The 21,217-nt window shown below is 37.7% G+C and overlaps 1 protein-coding gene across 1 annotated transcript; it reads right to left on the bottom strand.

The window, feature by feature from the left end:
• Positions 1-16,061: 16,061 nt before the first annotated feature.
• Positions 16,062-16,941, bottom strand: LOC123235762 (60S ribosomal protein L29-like). The gene has a single exon (XM_044661967.1). It carries the CDS (start codon positions 16,924-16,926, stop codon positions 16,180-16,182), a length of 747 nt encoding a protein of 248 aa, XP_044517902.1. The 5' UTR covers positions 16,927-16,941; the 3' UTR covers positions 16,062-16,179.
• Between the last annotated feature and the right edge of the window lie 4,276 nt (positions 16,942-21,217).

Below are 21,217 nucleotides of genomic sequence, written 5' to 3'. Positions count from 1 at the left end.
ATTCTACAGCCTGTGTGTAGAAAAGCTCAGAAATATACAAATGCTGAGGACGGAGTAACACACAATGCAAACTGTTCTAATACATTAGATTAATAGCTCCTACAGATGTCCTTTGTTCAATAAAACTATGGCACATAATTGATTCCTAGATATAATCAGGAACCTCTGTTTTGAACTGAAAAATGAAGGGAAGCAAAATTTATTTCAGAAGTTTGTCCAGCAGCCTCATTGTGAAATCTTTTTATTAAAAATTATCAGAAGGGCATTTATTACTGATGTACATAAAAACAATCAATGCACAATTGTTGCCTTCCAAAACATACTGTAAATTTATTTAATATATGTCAAATAATTCAGGCAAATTTAGCATGAAATTTAGTTGACAGTAGACACTGAAAACAAATACTTTTTCAAGTTTCCCTTATGTAAGAAAACATGATTCTAAGAGAAAACAAACCAGTGGACTTATAGATGCAGCGCTGAAGCTCATGAAACCACTATTCAAAAAAGGCTACAATATGATCTATGACAATTATTTTACATCCCTTGATTTTTTTATTGACATTTTCAAAACAAAGGTTCAGTATAGTTGGAACTATTCATCAGAAATATAGAGAACTTCCAAAAATAAAAAAGACATGAAAGCTATAGCATGAAATTTTAGTTTCAAAATCTAGAGAGAAATTTACAGGAACATTGACATAATACCAGTGAAAGAAATTCAAGTTTATTATTGTTATGAATACCCACCATCTAGATTTTCAGATTCCAGCAGAGAACATCCCTAAGCAAAAGCCATATACTATCTTATTTTACAACAATGAGGTAGGAATAAATGTTCTTCGCCAAATGGCAAGGCATTATTCAATGAAAGCAGGAAATAAATGGTCTATGCATGCTTTCTAAAATGTTGTAGAGATGCTTTTAATTAACAGCTAGAAAATATATTTAAAAGTTTATAATTCAGACGGGAGGTCCTAGGTTCAAATCCGGCCTCAGACACTTCCCAGCTGTGTGACCCTGGGCAAGTCACTTGACCCCCATTGCCTACCCTTACCACTCTTCCACCTATAAGTCAATACCCAGAAGTTAAGGGTTTAAAATAAAAAAAAAAAGTTTATAATTCAAGATGACTTGTCAAGAATACATCCAAAAGGTGAATGAGAAACTGATTGGAGTTCATCCAAGTGACAAATTAAAAGTTATAGTAACCACGAATGAGGTCATGAATGCTCCTCCAGCTGAAATATGCCACATTTATGACACTTCAAAGTGATAGAACAGGACCACAGAAGTATACTTTATTTACCAAAACAAACAAAGAAAAAACTGTTTACTACAAATGCATAATCAAAAAGTCTATAAATTGTGATTCCTAAGTGATTTCAAGAAAATATATTTGACAAATAATATTTTCTCCTATTTGTGGAAATACATTTTCAATATAAATAATTTACACATATTATAATTTTACTTTGAATTAAAAGATTTTCGTCCTACTGTCTCTATTTCCTTTGCCTTATAGATTTAAAAAACATACACACTCCATCAATTGGTCTTCAAGATATTGCAACACTCACCTTTCTAGTGCTAGGAGAAACTGAAGAGAAAAATCTCTTCTTTTCTCTCTTCCCCTTTCCCTTTGAGCACTTCTCATTTAGTGTCAGGAGCTATTAAGAGAAATTAGAATCTCAAGTAGATATTTTTAACTGGACCCCCTCAAAAGATCAATACAGACCGGCAGAGCTGTGTATTATCTTTCCGCTCTATTTACGGGACGAGACAGGTGTGGGATATCTAAGATAAAAATCTGAGATTCCTCTTTTGATTCCTTTCATAATTCTCACCTTCCTTCAAAATACATTATTGTCTTATTGAAAAAGCTTTGGGCTCTCAGCACTCCAGTAGGAGGGGGGCTAACTCTGTTCCCCTTTACCCAAGAACACAGATGGCTGGTACGGCCAAGGCCGAACCCTTGGCAGGGCATTTTGCCCAGAATTAAAGTAAAATAATGAGGCTCAAAAAATTGTTTAATACCATCAAGGCTGAGAAACTGACGGGGCTTTCCGACCTAATGGAGATGTCCCAGGCTCCACTTAAAGATAACACATGTAGTTGATAGTTTAGCATAGGTTTTTTGTCTACGCCTGAAGGCTTCTAAGGCTTTTGTTTTGACTATAGTAAAAATCTTGCTCTCTGTAACTGTGGGAAACTTTCTTGGGCTTTTGGGGGAAAGGGATCTTTAATTTCCTTTATAATAAAGTGGCTACTTCAGTATTTCTTGAAGTACAATGAGCTAACAAGCCGTGCTTCCAGTCTGTTTCATTCTTTGCGTCCGACGACCACCCAGGCCACTCAGATTAGTCTCTGGTTATAGAGTATTGATCTCTATAATTTAGAATGAATTTGGTAGCTCTGAAGAAAATTTCACAGTGGCCATGGCAACCTATCACCTCTACAAAGTAATGGCAGTCTTTATGTACTCAATAGGCAAGTCTGAAACTGGACCTCAAGTCCCTATCTGCTTTTTTTACTTTGTGCTTCTTTTCCCCACACAGAGGTGACTGTAATGATCCTGAGAGGTGAATGCTACCTAGTAAGTTTGTGTTACTGAGTAACTACCAATTGCCCAGCAAGTGGTTTTCCGCTTCCATCATGCCAATGAATAGCTCCTGCTTCTTGGTGAAGGTGATGCATCTCTAAGGAGAAAACCTAAGAAGCATTATAAAAGGACTAAGAAAGTCTAAGTCATTCCCTGGCAGGTTAGGATTTTTAGTCTTGGGAGTTATGTGTGTAATAATTAAAATTATGAGGCTGCTAGTAGCTTAATAACTTTATTAAATCAAAGTAATAGAGTAGTAATAGAGGTAGGAAAGAAAGGGAAAGGTAGGAAAGAGGTAGAGAGATACTTAGCTTTCTAAGGCTGCCATGATGGGCCTGTGGCTAAACTCCAACAAGAGTTCCTTCAGCTCTCCACCTCCAGCCGGAAGACCCCAAAGACCACCTGGTCACCACTTATAAGCTCTTTTCTCCACCCACTAGCTCTCACACACCGCATCTCAGGAACCAACCATAGTTTCTTAATTTGCCTGGGCCACTCAGGGTGGGCAGTGCCTATTGGAATCAGTTTCTAGTCTCCTTAGTTCTTTAATTTCCTTTCTCTGAGGGCTTATTTATACTTGAATTTACTCAGTGGTCTTTGACCTCCAAGTCACTGAGAGATGACGTTAAAAAGCGATATAATGAAGAGAGAAATTTGCTTGTACATGTGGACAGGATAGGTCAGAGTGAAAGATGTTTATCTGCTTACCTATGGTGGATATTACAATGATAATGATGGCTTATTGGTTTTTTGCACGTGCTTTGTATTCTTAGGAGTCTTTTGTGTTTTAAGTATTTTTTAGTGGTAGTAGAAACACACAACTATCCTCTGCCTGCTATCTTCTTTGTACATAGAGGGTCTTTTCTAGAAGGGACTCTTACATTTTGGAGGGGATCACATACATGAGCCATACCTAAGCTGAATTTAAGGGATTTTCTTCAGAACTCTGGGGTCAGGGCAATGAACCAGAGAGTGCCTGGGGGAAAGCCTGACTTGGATCCCCCAAGATTAAACTCTTGGTGACTATGGAGCAAAAAAACTTTTCTGGAAAGAAACTTTTTCTGCCCACTTTGGCAGCAGTTAACAAAAACCAAGACTTTAGTATTCACCTAAACCTAAAATGAGTTTGTATTATTGGTGCTTTCAAGAAGTTTTTTTAAAGTGATTAGAGAGGCTCAATCATTTAGACTTTTTAATTAACTAAGTATTCCAGACCTTGTAAGTAAAAAGTAAAACACAACAGTTGCATATGCTGTTTGCAGTAACAGTTGTTGAGCCCTATGCTGTCAATTACTCAGCCATGCTGTTATGACACAATAACATACTGTATAGCCTGAAGTATCTCCTTGCAGATGGGGTGGTATTTAGTAAGATTCACTGAGGAACACTAAAGATTTATAGACTGATATTTGTCCCCTGCCTTTATAATGGTTACATTTTTAGTTCACTTGTTAATTTAAAGCTATTTTCACCCAAAGCAGAGATATAGGAGGGGGGGAGGGAAGAGAAGCAACTCCTGGGAAATCATAGCTAATTTTTTCACTCATGTAAGAAATTTGTCAACTGCATTTACATTGACTTCTAATTGATATGGGTTACCTTACCCAGAAAAATGGTCACTGAAATGCTATGCAGATTGATTTACTATCAATCATTATACAAGTTTTGATACTCATAGTAACTTATGGTTCCATATATTGCAGTTTCTCATCTTGATTATTTTGTAATCCCTTACCTTTTGTCTAAGTATTGATTCTAAGGCAAAAGAACAGTAAGAGCTAAGCAACTGGTTAAATAACTAGCTCTGGGTCACATACCTAAGAAGTGTCTAAGATCTGATTTGAACCCAGGTCCTCCCACCTCCAGGCTACTTAACTGCTCCTATATTAACCTTTTCAGTGGTCACTGCCTCAAATCTCTCCCCCATGCAGCTATAAAACTAATTTTTCCTTGTCAGATCTCTGGGAAAGGAAAGATTTTAAAAACAAGCAAGAATTAGAGAAAATTACAAAATGTAAAATAAATGATTTTGATTATATCAAACTAAAAAGCTTTTGTACAAACAAAAACAATGCAACCAAAATCAGAAGGGAAACAACAAATTGGGAAAAAAATCTTTATAACAAAAAACTCTGACAGGGGTCTAATTACTCAAATATACAAGGAGTTAATCAATTGTATGAAAAATCAAGCCATTCCCCAATTGATAAATAGGCAAGGGACATGAATAGGCAATTTTCAATTAAAGAAATCAAAAGTATCAATAAGCACATGAGAAAGTGTTCTAAATCTCTAATAACTAGAGAAATGCAAATCAAAACAACTCTGAGATATCACCTCACACCTAGCAGATTGGCTAAAATGATAGAAGGGGAGAGTAATGAATGTTGGAGGGAATGTGGCCAAATTGGGACATTAATGCATTGCTGGTGGAGTTGTGAACTAATCCAACCATTCTGGAAGGCAATTTGGAACTATGCTCAAAAGGCTATAAAAGAATGCCTGCCCTTTGATCCAGCCATACCATTGTTGGGTTTGTACCCCAAAGAGATCATAGATAAACAGACTTGTACAAAAATATTTATAGCCACGCTTATTGTGGTGGCAAAAAACTGGAAAATGAGGGTATGCCCTTCAATTGTGGAATGACTGAACAAATTATGACATATGCTGGTGATGGAATACTACTGTGCTCAAAAGAATAATAAACTGGAGGAATTTCATGTGAACTGGAAAGACCTCCAGGAATTGATGCAGAGCGAAAGAAGCAGAGCCAGAAGAACATTGTACACAGAGATCAATATACTATGGTAAAATAGAATGTAATGAACTTCTGTACTGGCAGCAATGCAATTACCCAGGACAATTATGAGGGACTTATGGAAAAGCATGCTACCCACATTCAGAGGAAGAAATGCAGGAGTGGAAACAAAGAAGAAAAACAACTGCTTGAACACATGGGTTGAGGCAGACATAACATGTGTCTTGATCAATGACACATGTTAAAACAGTGGAAATGCGCATCGGCTATGGGGGGGGAGGGTGAAGGGGAAAGTAAGAGCATGAATCATATAACCATGCTAACTTTTCTAAAAAATAAATTTTTAATAAATGTTTAAAAAAAACAACTAATTTTCCTAAAATATAGAGCTGGCCATGGCTCCCTATTAAAGAAAGCCAAGTATAAAGTTCTCCATTTGACATTTAAAATTCTTTCTGGTCTGACCTTTTCATATATTCTACTACCATTTATTCAAGTCTAGCCATATTAGTCTACCAGATGTTCCTCATATACAACACTCCCATCTTCCTGCCTTTGTACAGGCTGTTCTCCATAGCTAAAATGCTCTCCCTTCTGACCTCCAATTCTTAGAATCCCTGGCTTTAAAATTTAGTCCACATATAGCTATACGCCCTTTACCTCTAAGATTACCTTCCACATTCTCTAGTTATATCTTGTATTTTCTGATTGGGATGAGTCTCTTCCAGTAGAAAGTAAACTCTATGCAAGGAGAGAATGTCCTTGTTTTTCCTTATATTCCCCAGGGTTTAGCATAGCGCCTGGAACATAGTAAGTCCTTACTAAATGCTGATTGATTGACTAATTGACCCTCACCTCTAAAATAGACTAATCATCCTCTCTGATGTGGAGAAAGTAACTGTTATAAAGTATCTAAAGGGAAGGCTATAATATTTCTCCAAGATTTACCAAGGAAGTTGGAGAAAGAGCAAGAAGATATTTCTTTCCCCACCACTACCATCAGGCTGTGGTGCCCTAGTGTTCTGATATATTATATAGTTAAGGGCAGCGTTCCAGACTTGACTAGCCACATTATTGTTATTGAGTTTTAAAAAACAAATTAAATCCAATGACAGATGATAAACGAACTTGTGCTTATATGTATTTCATTCCTACTCCTAATAGAAATGTAATTTATACATAAAAAATATCAGATTTATGCCTACAATAGCAAAAATATCTAATAATTTAGTCATTTTCCTCTTGGCTCTTTTATTCCCAAAGATAGTTTGGGAGGCAGGAGAAATCATGCAAATATAGACTTTAAAGTCCAGAAGACCTATACTCAAATCATGTCTTCCTAGTGTCTATAATAAATAAAAAGTAGTCAGGAGGCTCATCACCAGCTTTATAAGAATTTGTTAATAAAAAGAGAGAGAGAGAAAGACAGTGAGAGATTGAGAGGTTTCAGCCTAGCTAGAACTGATTCTTCATTTGGCTGGCTAGGGCCCTGTCCCTGCACTGAGACTAGCCATAGAACAAGCACCAAGATAAGGCTGCACCTGGACAGGTTAGAGAACTAGTCAGTCTGGGTCTGGAAGCTAGGAGAGCCCAGCACACTTCCCTCCTGGGTTTAAGAACCCTCCTTGCCCACTGGCTTTCAAACATCATGCTGTCTGTCCTTTCATGGCGACATTTTGCTAGCTCTTCCACTTTTTTTTTTTTTTTTTTAATTTTAAACCCTTAACTTCTGTGTATTGACTTATAGGTGGAAGAGTGGTAAGGGTAGGCAATGGGGGTCAAGTGACTTGCCCAGGGTCACACAGCTGGGAAGTGTCTGAGGCCGGATTTGAACCTAGGACCTCCCGTCTCTAGGCCTGGCTCTCAATCCACTGAGCTACCCAGCTGCCCCCGGCTCTTCCACTTTTTGCTAGGGATGCCCAAGGTGACGCTGGCTCTCCGCATTGTCATTCACACTGACAATGATGCCAGAGGACACCAGGAGATGCCAGCTCATGACACATTACTCTGTGACAAGTAATACCCACCGATCTGAAGAATGGAGGTATTTTCCTTCACACATGTCCTTAGGTAAAGACTAGAAGTTACAAATAGTCATCAGTTCACATTAAAAGAAGAAGTTTCTACAGAAGGAATTTTCTACATCAATGAAATCACAGGTCCAGATCAAAAAAAGTCCAAAATTTTTATTTAATTGTAATAATTCCATGTAGCAAAATTTGTGTACCATTCTATATTATCATGTAGCTATTGTTATTTGTAGAATTATACATGGAAACATGGAGCAGAACCTCATGATAACAATGTGTCCTGAACATGGTAGTAATACATATATGGGCTCATTTATTGCCTTTATTGTTTTAGGGGATAATATTGATGATACTGCCTATCTCTCACCTAAATGGATCAAAGTCTCTTTTCCTTCTTCTTCTCCCTTTATCTCCCCCACCTACCCATCTCAACTCACACTGAGAAGGAATAGGGTCTCTGGCAAGCAAAACTTTACCCCCTCTCCTTGATCTCAGCTCTTACACTGAATAAAATGTCCCTTTCTCCTTAAGGATATAAAGAACTTTCTCTCTCCTAATCTCTGCCATGACTACCATTCACCACCTGAGTCAGGATTGGTGGCCATCAAATTTTCAAATACATCAGCAGGAAACAAATATATAAGTAGCAACCAAAGAGAGTGAACAATCAGGAGACAAATGGTTTGGAGAAAAAAACTAGCTACCTAAACAACAGGCAACAGGAACAGAATAGGCTTCTCTTCCCATATCTCTTACTCTCTTCTGGAGGGAGAACTAAAAATAAAAATCTTTCAGTTCAATAGGATTATGAATAATGAGCTAAGCCTTTTTTAACAGGCTAGGGAGGAAGCAAAGCTCCTATCTGTTGTGCTTTAGTCTCACTCAAACTTTTACAACCTCCTATTATTCTGATTACAAAAAAGACCATTACCAATAGTTACTATACCTTTGATATCAAAGTAAGAAGTAAAAAGAGGTCTGAGAAGTTAAACAGATTAGAAGAATAGACCAAAGAAAACATCTTTGTAATGGTCTGTTTTAAAATATACTCAAGAGATGTAGACTCTAAATGATCACTCTATTGCAAATATTAATAATATGGAAATAGATCTTGATACATATAAAACCCAGTTGAATTACTCATTGACTATGGGAGGAGGGGAGAAAGGAAGGAGGGAAAGAATATGAATCATGTAACCATGGAAAAATATTCTAAATTAATTGATTAAATGAACAATTTTTAAAAAAAGAGAAGCAGAAAAAGTAAAATAAAATAAAAAATACTAAATATCCATACCAAGGAAGAGAAAAAATATATATCCAAGAATACCAAAAACTAAGAAGGAAAAAACTGAAAGAGAGCAAAGATCTTGGCTCAGACTATGGAAAACAATTAACTCAGAGGACAATCAACATTTTTTCAACCAATCAAAAGTCACATCACATAGCATGAATGCAAGGTTGTCCTTCAGGGACCTGTCCAACCTGAATGGGTGGAGGCGTTAAACATCTATATTTCTGTTACTCATCTTAAATTTCCTAATGGAAATAAAACTGATAAAGTATTTTACTTACTATTAAGCAGACTTTAATGAAAATGCATGATTAGCTTTAGCTTTAAAGGGGGAAAATGCAAATGGAATAGAAAGGCAGAGGATAAGGACTGTAGAAGAATGAAGTTGGATAAAGTGGATAGGAATGCTAGTAGAGATAAAGAAAGGAAAAATGACATATGGCATTGTGCCATCACATTCTACATTATATTGTGCGTATTTCTACTTCCTATTATACTATAAATTCTGTGAAATCAGATTCTGTTTTTGTCTTAATAAACTTTTATTGAATTGAAGTAAATCTTTGAATTCTCAATGTATAGCACACAATAGATACTTAACAAATGCCTTTGTAAACACAGATGCTTTAAAAATGCTTTCTGAAAGGAGGGTCAGAGGATAGCTATGCACACAAAAGCATAATTCTAAATATCTTCCTACTAGACTATAAGTTCCATGAGCACAGAGATAGTATCTTGTCTCAAATTTATATATCCCTAGAGTCTAGCATGACATTGGCATATAGTAAGCATACCTAGAAACTGTTGAATAAATTCTCTCTCTCTCTCTCTCTCTCTCTCTCTCTCTCTCTCTCACCTTACCCCCTCTCTCCCTCTCTCTTTCTCCTTCCCTCCCTCTTTTTGTCTTCCTCTCTCTCTCTTTCTCCCTCCCTTCCATCTTCCTTCTCTTCCTCTCTTTTTTCTCTTTCCCTCCTCCATCTCCTGCTCTAGCTTTCTCTTACCCTCTTTCCATTTTAAATCCTTAAATTGTACACATAGTGAGTTTAGCATTTTCACTGACCTATATGATAGTTGAAATCTAAATGGAAAGTAATATTTAAAGGACAGCCTAGCACACCAGAGAAGATAAAAGTGGCTTTGCTATGAAGTAAAAGAGATTTCTAGATTGGTTCCATCCCCTGGGACTGGTGTTTACTACCCTTGAGCTTGTCTTCTCTTCCGCCAACTGCTACCTTTCAAAATGAAAGGTGTGGCAAGATTGGAAGTCAGAGTTATTCCCTCCTCTGTCTCAAAGACAGACTTTATTCCACCCTTGGGCCAAGAAATGTTAAAGAACCTTCAAAAAACAGCCACGGTATATTTGACATTTACAAGCAGGAAAATAAACAGCAGAACTTAAAAGAACAATGATAGTCATCTCAGTATACAAGCAATCACCTCAGGATATTGTTCACAGAAAATATAGAACAACTGTATATATGATCAGTAACTACATGTAGGGTAAATTACATACGTGCATCATAGTAACACAGGATGGTACAAAAGTCTTTTAAAACTTAAAACTGCACTGGAAAAGACTATATATATATATATATATATATATATATACACACATTTATGTCCATAGAAAGAAATCAAATAAGTCTGACAATTAAACAAAGCAGACTAGCAATATGCCATCAATAGAATGACAAAATAACAGACATAGTTAAGAAGTAGCATATACACAGAAAAAGCAGGAATACATAACTAATAAGGAAATTGGACTACAGTATTGGCATATTACTAATACATAATCAAGATCACATAAACAGCAATATAGTAGTATAACTCAGGGCATGCAACAATTAATATGTATATCTCTAACTGATACACTGTGGTAAAATCTAAAGCAATGGACTTCTGTACTAGCAGCAATGCAATGACCCAGGACAATTCTGAGAAACTTATGGAAAAGAATGCTACCCACATTCAGAGGAAGAACTGTGGGAGTGGAAACACAAAAGAAAAATAACTGCTTGAACACATGGGTTGATGAGGTCATGATTTGGGGTGTAGACACTAAACAACCACTCTAGTACAACTAATATGGAAATAGGTCTTGATCAATGACACATGAAGAAACCAGTGGAAATGCACATTGGCTACGGGGTTGGGGGAGGGAGGGAGGGAGGGAGGAAGGGAGGAGGAGAGAGTAAGAACATGAATCATGTAACCATGGGAAAATTTTCTAAAAAAAAAAAAAATTCAAGGTCGGAAAAAAATGTATATCTCTAAACATATTCAATTACATGCAAAGAATACTATATGAGTAAACAACAGAAATATCACATGATCACTTTCCTAATTTCATTTGTTACACCATAGGTTAATTTGGAACACAGGATGGACAGATCTAGCTCTCTTAAGACCTGATGATCTATTTGTCTCCAATCTCAATTAATTTGATATTATCAGTTAACCTCATTGGAACTATGGTCTTGCATTCCTTATAAGAATTTGTGGAAGGTTTAATTTGACTATCAGTTACGAGGTTCTGTTTAGTGTCTCCATCCCCTAATCTCAATGCCTGAAGTTCTTAGAAGGAAAGACCTTTCCTGTAGATTCAGTTCACTACTCTTATTAGAATTGGGCCTATACCAGCATTTGGTTCAGATAGTCTTTGTGCTTTGCAGGTAGTCATTTTTTATCTGGAGTCCACTGAGGTGAATGGCCATCACTTATCACCAGTCAGTAAGTCATTGCTACAATTTGTCTTTACAAGGACCCATCAGTCTCTAGTGCTAGACTAGACTTAGTCTGGTTGTTCACACTCACTGCAATTCCAGCAGGAGTTGTTTTTCATCAGTCTATTAGCTTGAACACCAAGAGTTTTTGGTTTGTTTTTTTCAGAATTCAGTCTACTTTTTGAAAGTGTTGGCAATAAATTTGGGCATCATAATATCATTTGTTTTCATCAGAACTATTCTAAGCTAAAGTTGTTGTTAGTTAATAAACTTCTTTTAGTCTCTCCATTAATAATAGATTTGCTGATTGTATCTATAATCCTTCTCACCTGAGCTCTTTCTCTACCGATTGGGACCACTATTTTGGGAGGTACTCCACTCTGCTTTACCTCACTCACCTTGACTCTCTCTCTCTGGAATATTCATTCTTCTCCTGGCTTGTTACATTGATATCCTGGAGAACCTACAACCTGAGTTCACCCTTTCCTGTTTAATTATAAGATTAAAGAAAGACCTCCAGGCCCACTTTTAAGAATCACCATTCAAAAAGAACTCCAGTCAGATTTCATCTCAAACCTGTAATCTCTCTCTAGAATCTACTATCCTTCTTCTCCCTTGCTTTATTGCCTTCATGTGGGCGCCCTTACTCCTCTATCCCCCAGCTTTTTTTACTTCTTTCCATATTGTCTTCCCCCATTAGAATTTAAGCTCTTTGAGGGTAGAGATTGTCTTGCTTGCTTGTATTTGTATCCCCAATGCTTAGTACAGTGCCTGGAACATATTAAATGTTTAATAATGTTTTATTTATCTACATCTTCAGACCTTCCAAAGAACAAATCAATAGGTATGCAAGACTCTCATTCAAACACAAGCAATTATGGTACAAAATTTGTTACAATGGTTTCAGTTTCTTTTCTTTTTTTAAATTAGAGAGTAGTGAAGTAAGGAGAGAAAATAAATGCTTTTTTAATTGAAAACTATAAAACAGTATTTAACAATTATGAAATAAAGCCTCAGCCATCATTCTCAGTGGAGCTACACATATTTACTAGAAATTAAACATGTTTACTGCACTGAGATTTTTGTTCTGGTCTCAGGTTCAATGGCATAAAATTAAAACATTTGGGTTGCAGGAAGATATAATTCTAGCCTTGAAACCTTCTAAAGCTAGTATTTCCTTGAGCATCTTGCTCTTAGAATGGTTCCTAGCAGGGAATCCATGGACTTAGAAATGGTTCTACTTAAATCCTTTAGTAGTTATTTATACATTTTTTGGTGTCTGTGCAAACCTAGTGAAATGACCAGCCATTGACAACAAGTTATTTATGTTCTATCTCCTTCCTGACATCAAATGTCAATGTAATTTCCAAAGGTTGACTAGAGTTTATATTCTCCAAATATGTAGCACTTCTTAGTAACATTGGCTACATTCAGAGACCAGTAAAATCAGTTTCTTACTAGCTCCAAGATCCTTTCTTGATCCCTTTGTCCAAAATCATCTTGCAGTGTTTTCATGACAAATAGAGCACTGTAAGGCAATATTTCTTCATTTTTGAATTAATTTATTGATTTACTGGTCAAGCCATCCTAATCTAGTTAAATAATTCTCTTATCTAAAGATCCTGACTCCCGTAGCTATGATGATACTCTATGATGTTACCAGATACCTATATATACTTCTTGGGAGCTCATTATTCAGCCCCTTCCTTTAAACATCCCAAAACATTTATGAGGTGTTCCATCAAACTCTTAACCCTTCTCCAAAATTTAGGTGATAGAAGTCACATAGGCAAGAAGTGAATCCTTGTCTCCCTTTTCTATTAATCTAATTTTGTTAAAAGGAAGACATTTCTTGGAATTCCCAAGGACAAAGAAAATGTAAAAAGCAATAGATTGGGGGGCAGCTGGGTAGCTCAGTTGATTGAGAACCAGGCTTAGAGATGGGAGGTCCTAGGTTCAAATCTAGCCTCAGACACTTCCTAGCTGTGTGACCCTGGGCAAGTCACTTAACCCCTATTGCCTACCCTTACCACTCTTCTGCCTTGGAGCCAATACACAGTATTGACTCCAAGATGGAAGGTAAGGGTTTAAAAAAAAAAAGCAATAGATTGAATGGAATCTCTAACCAGGATCCACACATAAGAATACATAGGACTTCTCTCTAATCCATGACCTTGATACAGAATTTAATATAGTATATGAAAAATAAAATTCTCTTGGCACTATGTGCTTCCCTGAACCAGGTATGAGTCAGCCATTCTACTGTACAGCATTCCATTGTACAGTTCTAACCTCTACATTGTTGCCATAATCAGGTACACCCTTGTGAATGGTACCTTTAGGGTATTTGCCTTATTATTTTTTTTTTTAGTTTGATATCACTTTTTTTCAGTCCTGCTCTCTCTGGAAGTCATCCACAGATACCTGAGGCACCAAAGGTTTGTTAAGTGAAACAAGGTTCACATATGTGACTGGTAGGCTATCTGGTGGAAATACCAAACCCTTAGCTAACCCTTCACTCAAATTTAGTGAGCTCCCTTGAGTGTCACATATTCCTTCCTTAATTAAACCCTATTTTTTGGAGTCATATGGCCAAAACTGTGTTCCCATTAGTCTTCTCTTACCAATTGCTGAATTCAAAGTAGGCTAGTACTGCCACCCATCTCTGACAAACAGCACCTAATTTGTCACTTGTCAAACAATGTCAGTGGATTGTTGTCAGTTCACATTTAAAACAGTTTAATATACAGTCTGAACTTTTTCTAATAGCCCATTTCAGAGCCAAGAGTTCCAGTGAATGTGATAGCAAGTCTCACTATCACTATGTCCTCTCCTGGCAAATGCAACTATTTTCTGGTGGTCATCACTCTCTTAGTACAAGACCACTATAAAGCCCTCCATTTGGCATCTATATAAGGGACAAAAAAATTTATATGTGCATAGGCCAATAATGTATGAGGATTTTAACCAAATTTTTTAATGTTTGTTCATATTCATCAATCCCCAAATAGCTTTGTGGGATGTAAGACAATTTAGCATTTCTAGCCTTTAAGATAAAGGTCTTCCTGTTTCTATTTATTTTTTTATCACATAGGCAAGAATAAGGTCATTCATTGGTTTACACTAAAGTAGCATAGTTGTTAATAAAATTATGACAAATTTCTGCCTAGAAAATCTAGAAAAGTAATTAGAGCTTAAAGATTATGTGAATGTGGCCAACTAAAGAAAACTTCTATCTTTTATGGGTCGGTGTCCATACCTTGCTATAAAACTATATGTGATGTGCACAGTTGAAAGGAGCTCTGCAAAACCGGAATTTTTCCATCGACAACTTCAGACATTTTTCCTATTATTGATCCAACACTTTCATCAGTCTCTCTTCAGATTCTTCCATTTCAATGGTTAATCTAGGTACACCAATACTTGAAGGTAGTTCATGTCTCCAACCACTTTTTCTATCAGTCACTGGAACATAGCAAATACCCTTGGGATGTCCCAGGGTATATGCTCAAACTTGTAAACTCCATCTAAGAGAATGAAAACAGTTTTGTTGCCTTCCCCTGCTATAGGAATAAGATAGTAAGACCAATACTTTGGAACCACCAGCTACCTAATAGACAGTCTAAGGCATCTAGAAATCTCGATCTAGTATACAGATGGCATGGTCCACTTTCATTCTTTTCTTCAAAGTCTATATGTATATATGTCTTTCCATTTTTCCATACCAACATCATAAATTATGCATATGGGCTTCTAGATTCTATGATGATACGATTGACCTTTGAAATGATTTTTTTTCGTTTCTGATATATAACCCTGCCTACATTGTTTTCAGAGGCCAAGAGTCAGTGAGCTGGATCTCATAAGTTGCACCCTTTTGTAGTGAAAACAAACCTTATTGTTGGGTTTGTTGTGGTTATTGTTTGTCCTTCATTTTTAAAGAGAACTGATGTCATCACATGGTGATGTCTTGACTCTCCCATGTGTGACAATTAACAATTCCAGGTTCTGAGTAAGAAAATCAATGTATTAAGTAAACTAGCAATAACCAATAAATTAACCAATCAAGGATCTCTCTTGGTGATCAAAGTCCAAGAAATTTTATGCATGGAACATTAAATACAGGTTTGGAAACTCATTATTCAGCCTTCCCCTAGCTATCCCATAGTTAATTGGGAGCCTTCTCTCAGTCCCTCCCCAAGTCCTTGACTGATGGTGGAAAATCTCATGCCAAATCCTATGACTCCAATGTCTAGAAGGAGACATCAAGTTCTACTCAGTTAGGAGTAACTTTGTTCAATAATTTTCTTTTCTCTTCCTTTTAACCCCTACCTTCTGTCTTAGGATCATTACTGAGAATTGGTTTCAAGGCAGATCAGTAACGGTTAGGTAATTGTGGTTAACTGATTTGCCCATGGTCACAGAACTGGGAAGTATTTGAGGTCAGATCTGAACCCAGGACCTTATGTTTCCAGGCCTGGCCTTCTATTCACTGAGCTACCTAGCTACCCTGTTTAATACTTTTCAATTCAAGATTCAAAGACTCTGTCCTGCTACTTGCAGATATACCTGGCCTAAGCTGGATTTTTTTACCAGGCAAGATAAAATTCATAATCTTACTTTTCTGTCACCCTATAATGGGAGGTACTTTTTTTTTTCTTTTGACTCACCATTTCCTTTATTTGTACAAAATAGTGAATAATCATACCCTGGCTGAGAAAAAGTGGTGGTTTAGGGTTTAAACAAGTCCTTCTGTCCTGAAGCATCTACTTTGAAGGCTTGGGACTAGAAGCTTTAGCCCCAGCATCTTTTGGTTTGGCGCCCTTAGAGTCAGTGGACTCAGCAGGCTTAGCAGCCTTGGCATCGCTGGGCTTTGTAACCTTAGAATCAGATTTGGTGGCCTTGGCTGCTTTGGGATCGGACTTGGTGACCTTGGTGTCAGACTTGGTAGCCTTAGTGACCTTGGTATCAGATTTAGTAGCCTTGGAGCCAGATTTGGTGGCCTTGGGGTCAGACTTGATCTTGGAGTCAGACTTGGTGACCTTGGGGGCAGTGGACTTGGCGGCCTTGGGATCAGTGGGCTTGGCAGCCTTGGGGTCAGTGGGCTTGGCATTCTTGGGGTCAGTGGTTCTGGCAACCTTGGAGTCAGGCTTTGTGATCTTGGAGCCTGGACGTTTGATGCCAACCCTTGGGCCTGGACGCTTGGTGGCCATCTTGTGGCCAGCACGCCGGGCACTGGCCTTGGAGATCTTGGGCCTGAGGAGCTTGGCCTTGGAGGCCTTGGTGCTCAGAGCCTTAATGGCCTCTGCCCGGGCCTTGATGGCTTTGGCGTTGTTGGCCTGCATCTTCTTCAGTCCCTTCTTGTTGTGTTTCTTGGCAAAGCGCATGTTTCTCAGAAACTTGGGATCAACCCCTTTCAGAGACTCGTATCTCTGTGACCTAGGTTTCTTGATGCCATTTCTGTGCCATTTTCGTGATTGGTTGTGGGTGGTATGGTTCTTAGACTTAGCCATCTTTACACCGAAGCCTGCGCTAACAGGTACTCCACAGACCGGAAGAGAAAGAGAGAGAGAAAGAGGAAAGAAACGCAGAGCAGTGTAGGAAATAAGGGCCGCCAATGGGAGATACTTTTAAAGGGCTATTCCTTGAATTTACTATGAGTAAAGAAGTCCAAGGGATGAATCTGAGCTTCAATTAAAAACTCAGTAACAGAAATAATTCAATATATTAGAAATAAATCTCTTCACATAAATTGGATTTAAATGAGGCAGAGTTATACAGAATTGTCAGCCTTAGTCTCTCTTCCAGAGTCATTGAAGTTTAGTGGCAAGATAACAGTCAGACTGACTGGAAATGGCCTATGATGCAATGGATGACCTTGGCATCTTTGATTTCTGACCAATATCTAAGTGTTCCACAGCATGTATTTTAGCTGCCTTTAAAGCTGCTGGAACAAATTGTTCTCATCCACCCATTCTGCCTGGGGAAGTCTTCACATGCTTGGGGTAGACATCCCCCTAACTCACTCAGATTCAAGGGCTGTGAGTCACTCTAAACCTGGTTTAGCCCATCTGCTAAGATGAATTTGCTGAGGTGTCGCATTACTACAGCTTCTTGGAGCCACAGGTGAGAGTTGGGTGACAGGCAGACACCAAAGGTGGATGAGCAGGAAAAGATCTTATTAGCAAGCCCTCATACCAGATGTACTAGTCCTCCCTGAATGCCCCATGTACTCCTATTATGATTACATAAAAATAGACCTAATTACTGAATTTCTGCCTCAAACATTCCTTTCCATTCTTCTTGGGCTGAAGAATCTCCACAGTTACATATCTCAGGACCTACTGTGCTCTCACAATGTTCACAGAGGCTGCTTGCCTCTATTCTGCTGTAGACTTTGGCACATGAAGCTTGAATACTCAACATATGTACCTAATATTTTCTAATCAGTGTTGATACTTAAGAGATGATTGGTAGGTCCAAATACACAAGAACCACCGTGTCTATCCATCTTGCTGTTGATATCAACTACTTTAGGAAACTTCAAACCTAATGCAATGTATCCCAGACATGAATAATCTTCAACAGTTAGTCCAACAAATCCCAGTCCTTTCATAGGTTGTAACGGTATCCTCCTCAAATGTCTCTAATGGAATAATTGGAATGCAATGGTAACTTGTGATCCAGTGTCCATGATAGGGCTTCATTCTAAATATTGACCATCACATATGAACAGATTTTTTGAATCTAGATGGGCTGTACCCATAAGTATCTGACAGAGATCATACTTCCAGTTTCAAGAGTCACAGGCCAACTTCCTTCCATGGCCCAGTTGCTGTTTCCTAATGCTCACCTTGTGGACTTGCATTTCTGCAGAACCAAAGTTGCATTCTCATCATGAGCACATCTAACCTGGACATCCTTGTCTCTGTTAAAGATCATTCATATTGCTACTTTGGTAATCTTTAATTCAAGGCTATAAACCTGAAGGAATCTGAGAGATGAAGCTAAGGAGGAAGAAAGTACTGACATGTATTCACTCTAAGTTTTATATAGTACTATATATCTCATTTGAGCCTCATAACAATCTTGTGAGAGTAGTACCAGAACTTTTATTACCTTCATTTTACCAATGAGGAAATCAAAGTTGACACCCAAGTTGGTACAGCTAGTAAATAACGGAGGCAAGATTTGATTGTTCTGATTCCAAAGCCAGCTCTCTACTGTGCCAAGTAGCTACTGAATCTTGTTGTTTCTGTCATGTCAAAAGCACTTATTTTATTGCTATTTAGAATATGTCATTTTTTAAAAATCTGCATATTGAGTTATAATCCTTGTCCAAAAGAATTACTAATTGGCAAATATAGAAATTTGACTCTATGAGGCAAGTGTATCGCTTCATTTCCTTTAGATACTTAATAGTTTACAGAAAACACATACTTCTGAAGGTTCACAACAGGTCAGGCATTCCTTGGCATGTCTTAGAGGCAATTTGTCATGTTTCAGGGGAAAGTAAACAGAAGATTTTCTAATCTGTTAGTCTGTCATTGACCTTGGGAGTCCCAGATACTGTGGATTCTGCATGCTTTTTGGTTGTCCTTACACAAGTATAGAGAGCCGGCTCCCTATATGGTTTTGGGTCCTGAGTGGCGTTTAGTGGCATTGGATTGTTAAGACAGGAAAAAGAAAACGAGAACAATCAGACTAGTGGTTAGCCCATGTTGCTCTGAACTCTGTGGGCTTTGGAGTTTATTATATACTGATTTCAAACAAAGAACACAAAGAAAGAGTCACAGCTGTGAAGGGGTCACAAATCATACACAACCCATTAAAGTCTAAAAAGTAAAGATATAGTTACAAGGACAAGGGCCAAATTCCAACCACCAATTAGTAGGGGATAATTCTGGGAGCAAAATATATTTTATGGAGATGTTCACTAATTGCGTTCTGCCTTGATTTACAGGTCTGCACCTGGTCAGATAGTCTGGCTTCAGTCTTATCTCTATCTTTGTCTGTGTCCAGCCTTGACTATATTTTTTAGAGTTCAGGCTTCTTAATTATCAAGGAGAGAAATTTTTAACTCAGTAGTTGCTGGTCTGCTAAGGACTCAAAGCTTTTCAATAAGTCTATAATGTTTTTCCAATAAGAAAAGGTATGGATCATAAGAGGTGTCAAAAGAGGGGTCTCAGATTTTTATCTATTCTCTTATTGGCTTCCTACACACAAGAACTGGAAAATAGTAAGGCAAAACATAGGATTAGATGTCCATTTGTACTTGAAATGGAAGCTTATTCTAAAATGGCATTACTCATGTCAAGAAGAGAAAATATAATGTCCCTCCTCTTCCAACACATTTCTACAATTCTAGAATACATGCCTTCCCCATCATCCACAAAGCCACCACCCAAGTTCAGATCACCATCACTTCTCCTCAGAAATTCCCCTAGAGTTAAATAACTCTGGTTTATATTTAAAGACCTGTACAATCTGGCTACAACCTCCATTTTCAGCCTTATTTTCACATTTATGGTTCAGCTAAATTGTCCTTTTTGCCGTTACTTGTACAAGATGCTTCTTTCATCTCCATCTTCATGCCTTTCCACAGGTTGTTCCCCTTTCTAAGAATATTCTCCCTCTTTTCTTCCATAAGAATTCCTAACTGCCTTCAAAGCTCAACTTGGATTGCCAGCTCCTACATGAGGCCTTTCCTAATATCCTCAATTCTCTCTCCTAGCCAATAAATACAAAAATTAGCTTCTTTTTATTTTATATATATATATTTATATGTGTCCATATTGTCTCCCTTTCCAAAATGTAAATTGATTAAGGTTAGGCAGTATTTCAGTTTTGTCTTTGTATCCTCAGTGCCTAGCACAGTTTATAGCAGGTACTTAATACATGCTTATTGATTGATTAACTGACTCAGTAAATCCTCTATGACTTATTAATGGGAAATTGTGGTTAAGACTACAGTTAAGTAAGAAGGCATGGAAGTTTTATAGTATACCTAGGTGAAACAAGTATTAACGCCATAAAACAATGATTCTATCAAACATTGGATATTATTGGATTTGTCTTTTCAAAGGGTACCCGACTATCTACTAATTTCTGTAACCTAAAATGGGGACAATTGCTTCCTTGTGTTAGCTCCAAACCTGAGTTCAAACTGAAAGTTCTTCCTGTTATTTGTCAACACTGCCATCTGCTGATCAGAGACAATATTTAAAAAACTTTTGCTCCTACTCCCTGCCCATTCCAAGTCATCCTGGCCGCAGTGGCCAACAGGAGGATCCATTGCTGCTACAAGCTATCCAATTTATTGCTGGGTAAGACAACGTGGTCTGCACTTGAGGCTTTTGCTACTCAGGAAACTAAGCTCTCTGATTCTGAGCTAAGGATGTTATGCTGAGAATAACTCCTGTGCTCCAAATAGTAAGTGAAATTGCAGCCCTTATTTTTCTACAAAATCCCTTTAAACTGCACAAATCTCTTTGCATAAGAAAGTTTCTGAAACAATTTCTACAAACAGCAAATTTCCTGTCCTCATTTACATCTTTTACCATGATGACCCCTTATCTAAAGTGAACCCCTATATACTGGGTGTCCACACAAATTTTAAGAAATGTAGGGGGCAGCTGAGTGGCTCAGTGGATTGAGAAGCAGACCTAGAGACAGGAGGTCCTGGGTTCAAATGTGACCACAGACACTTCCTAGCTGTGTGACTCTGGGCAAGTCCCTTGACCCCCACTGCCTAGCCCTTACCACTATTCTGCCTTGGAACCAATACAAAGTATTACATATATC

Source organism: Gracilinanus agilis, chromosome 2 (genome assembly GCF_016433145.1).
Source record: "Gracilinanus agilis isolate LMUSP501 chromosome 2, AgileGrace, whole genome shotgun sequence".
Lineage (NCBI taxonomy): Eukaryota > Metazoa > Chordata > Mammalia > Didelphimorphia > Didelphidae > Gracilinanus > Gracilinanus agilis.
This window is presented reverse-complemented; position numbering and strand designations above follow the sequence as displayed.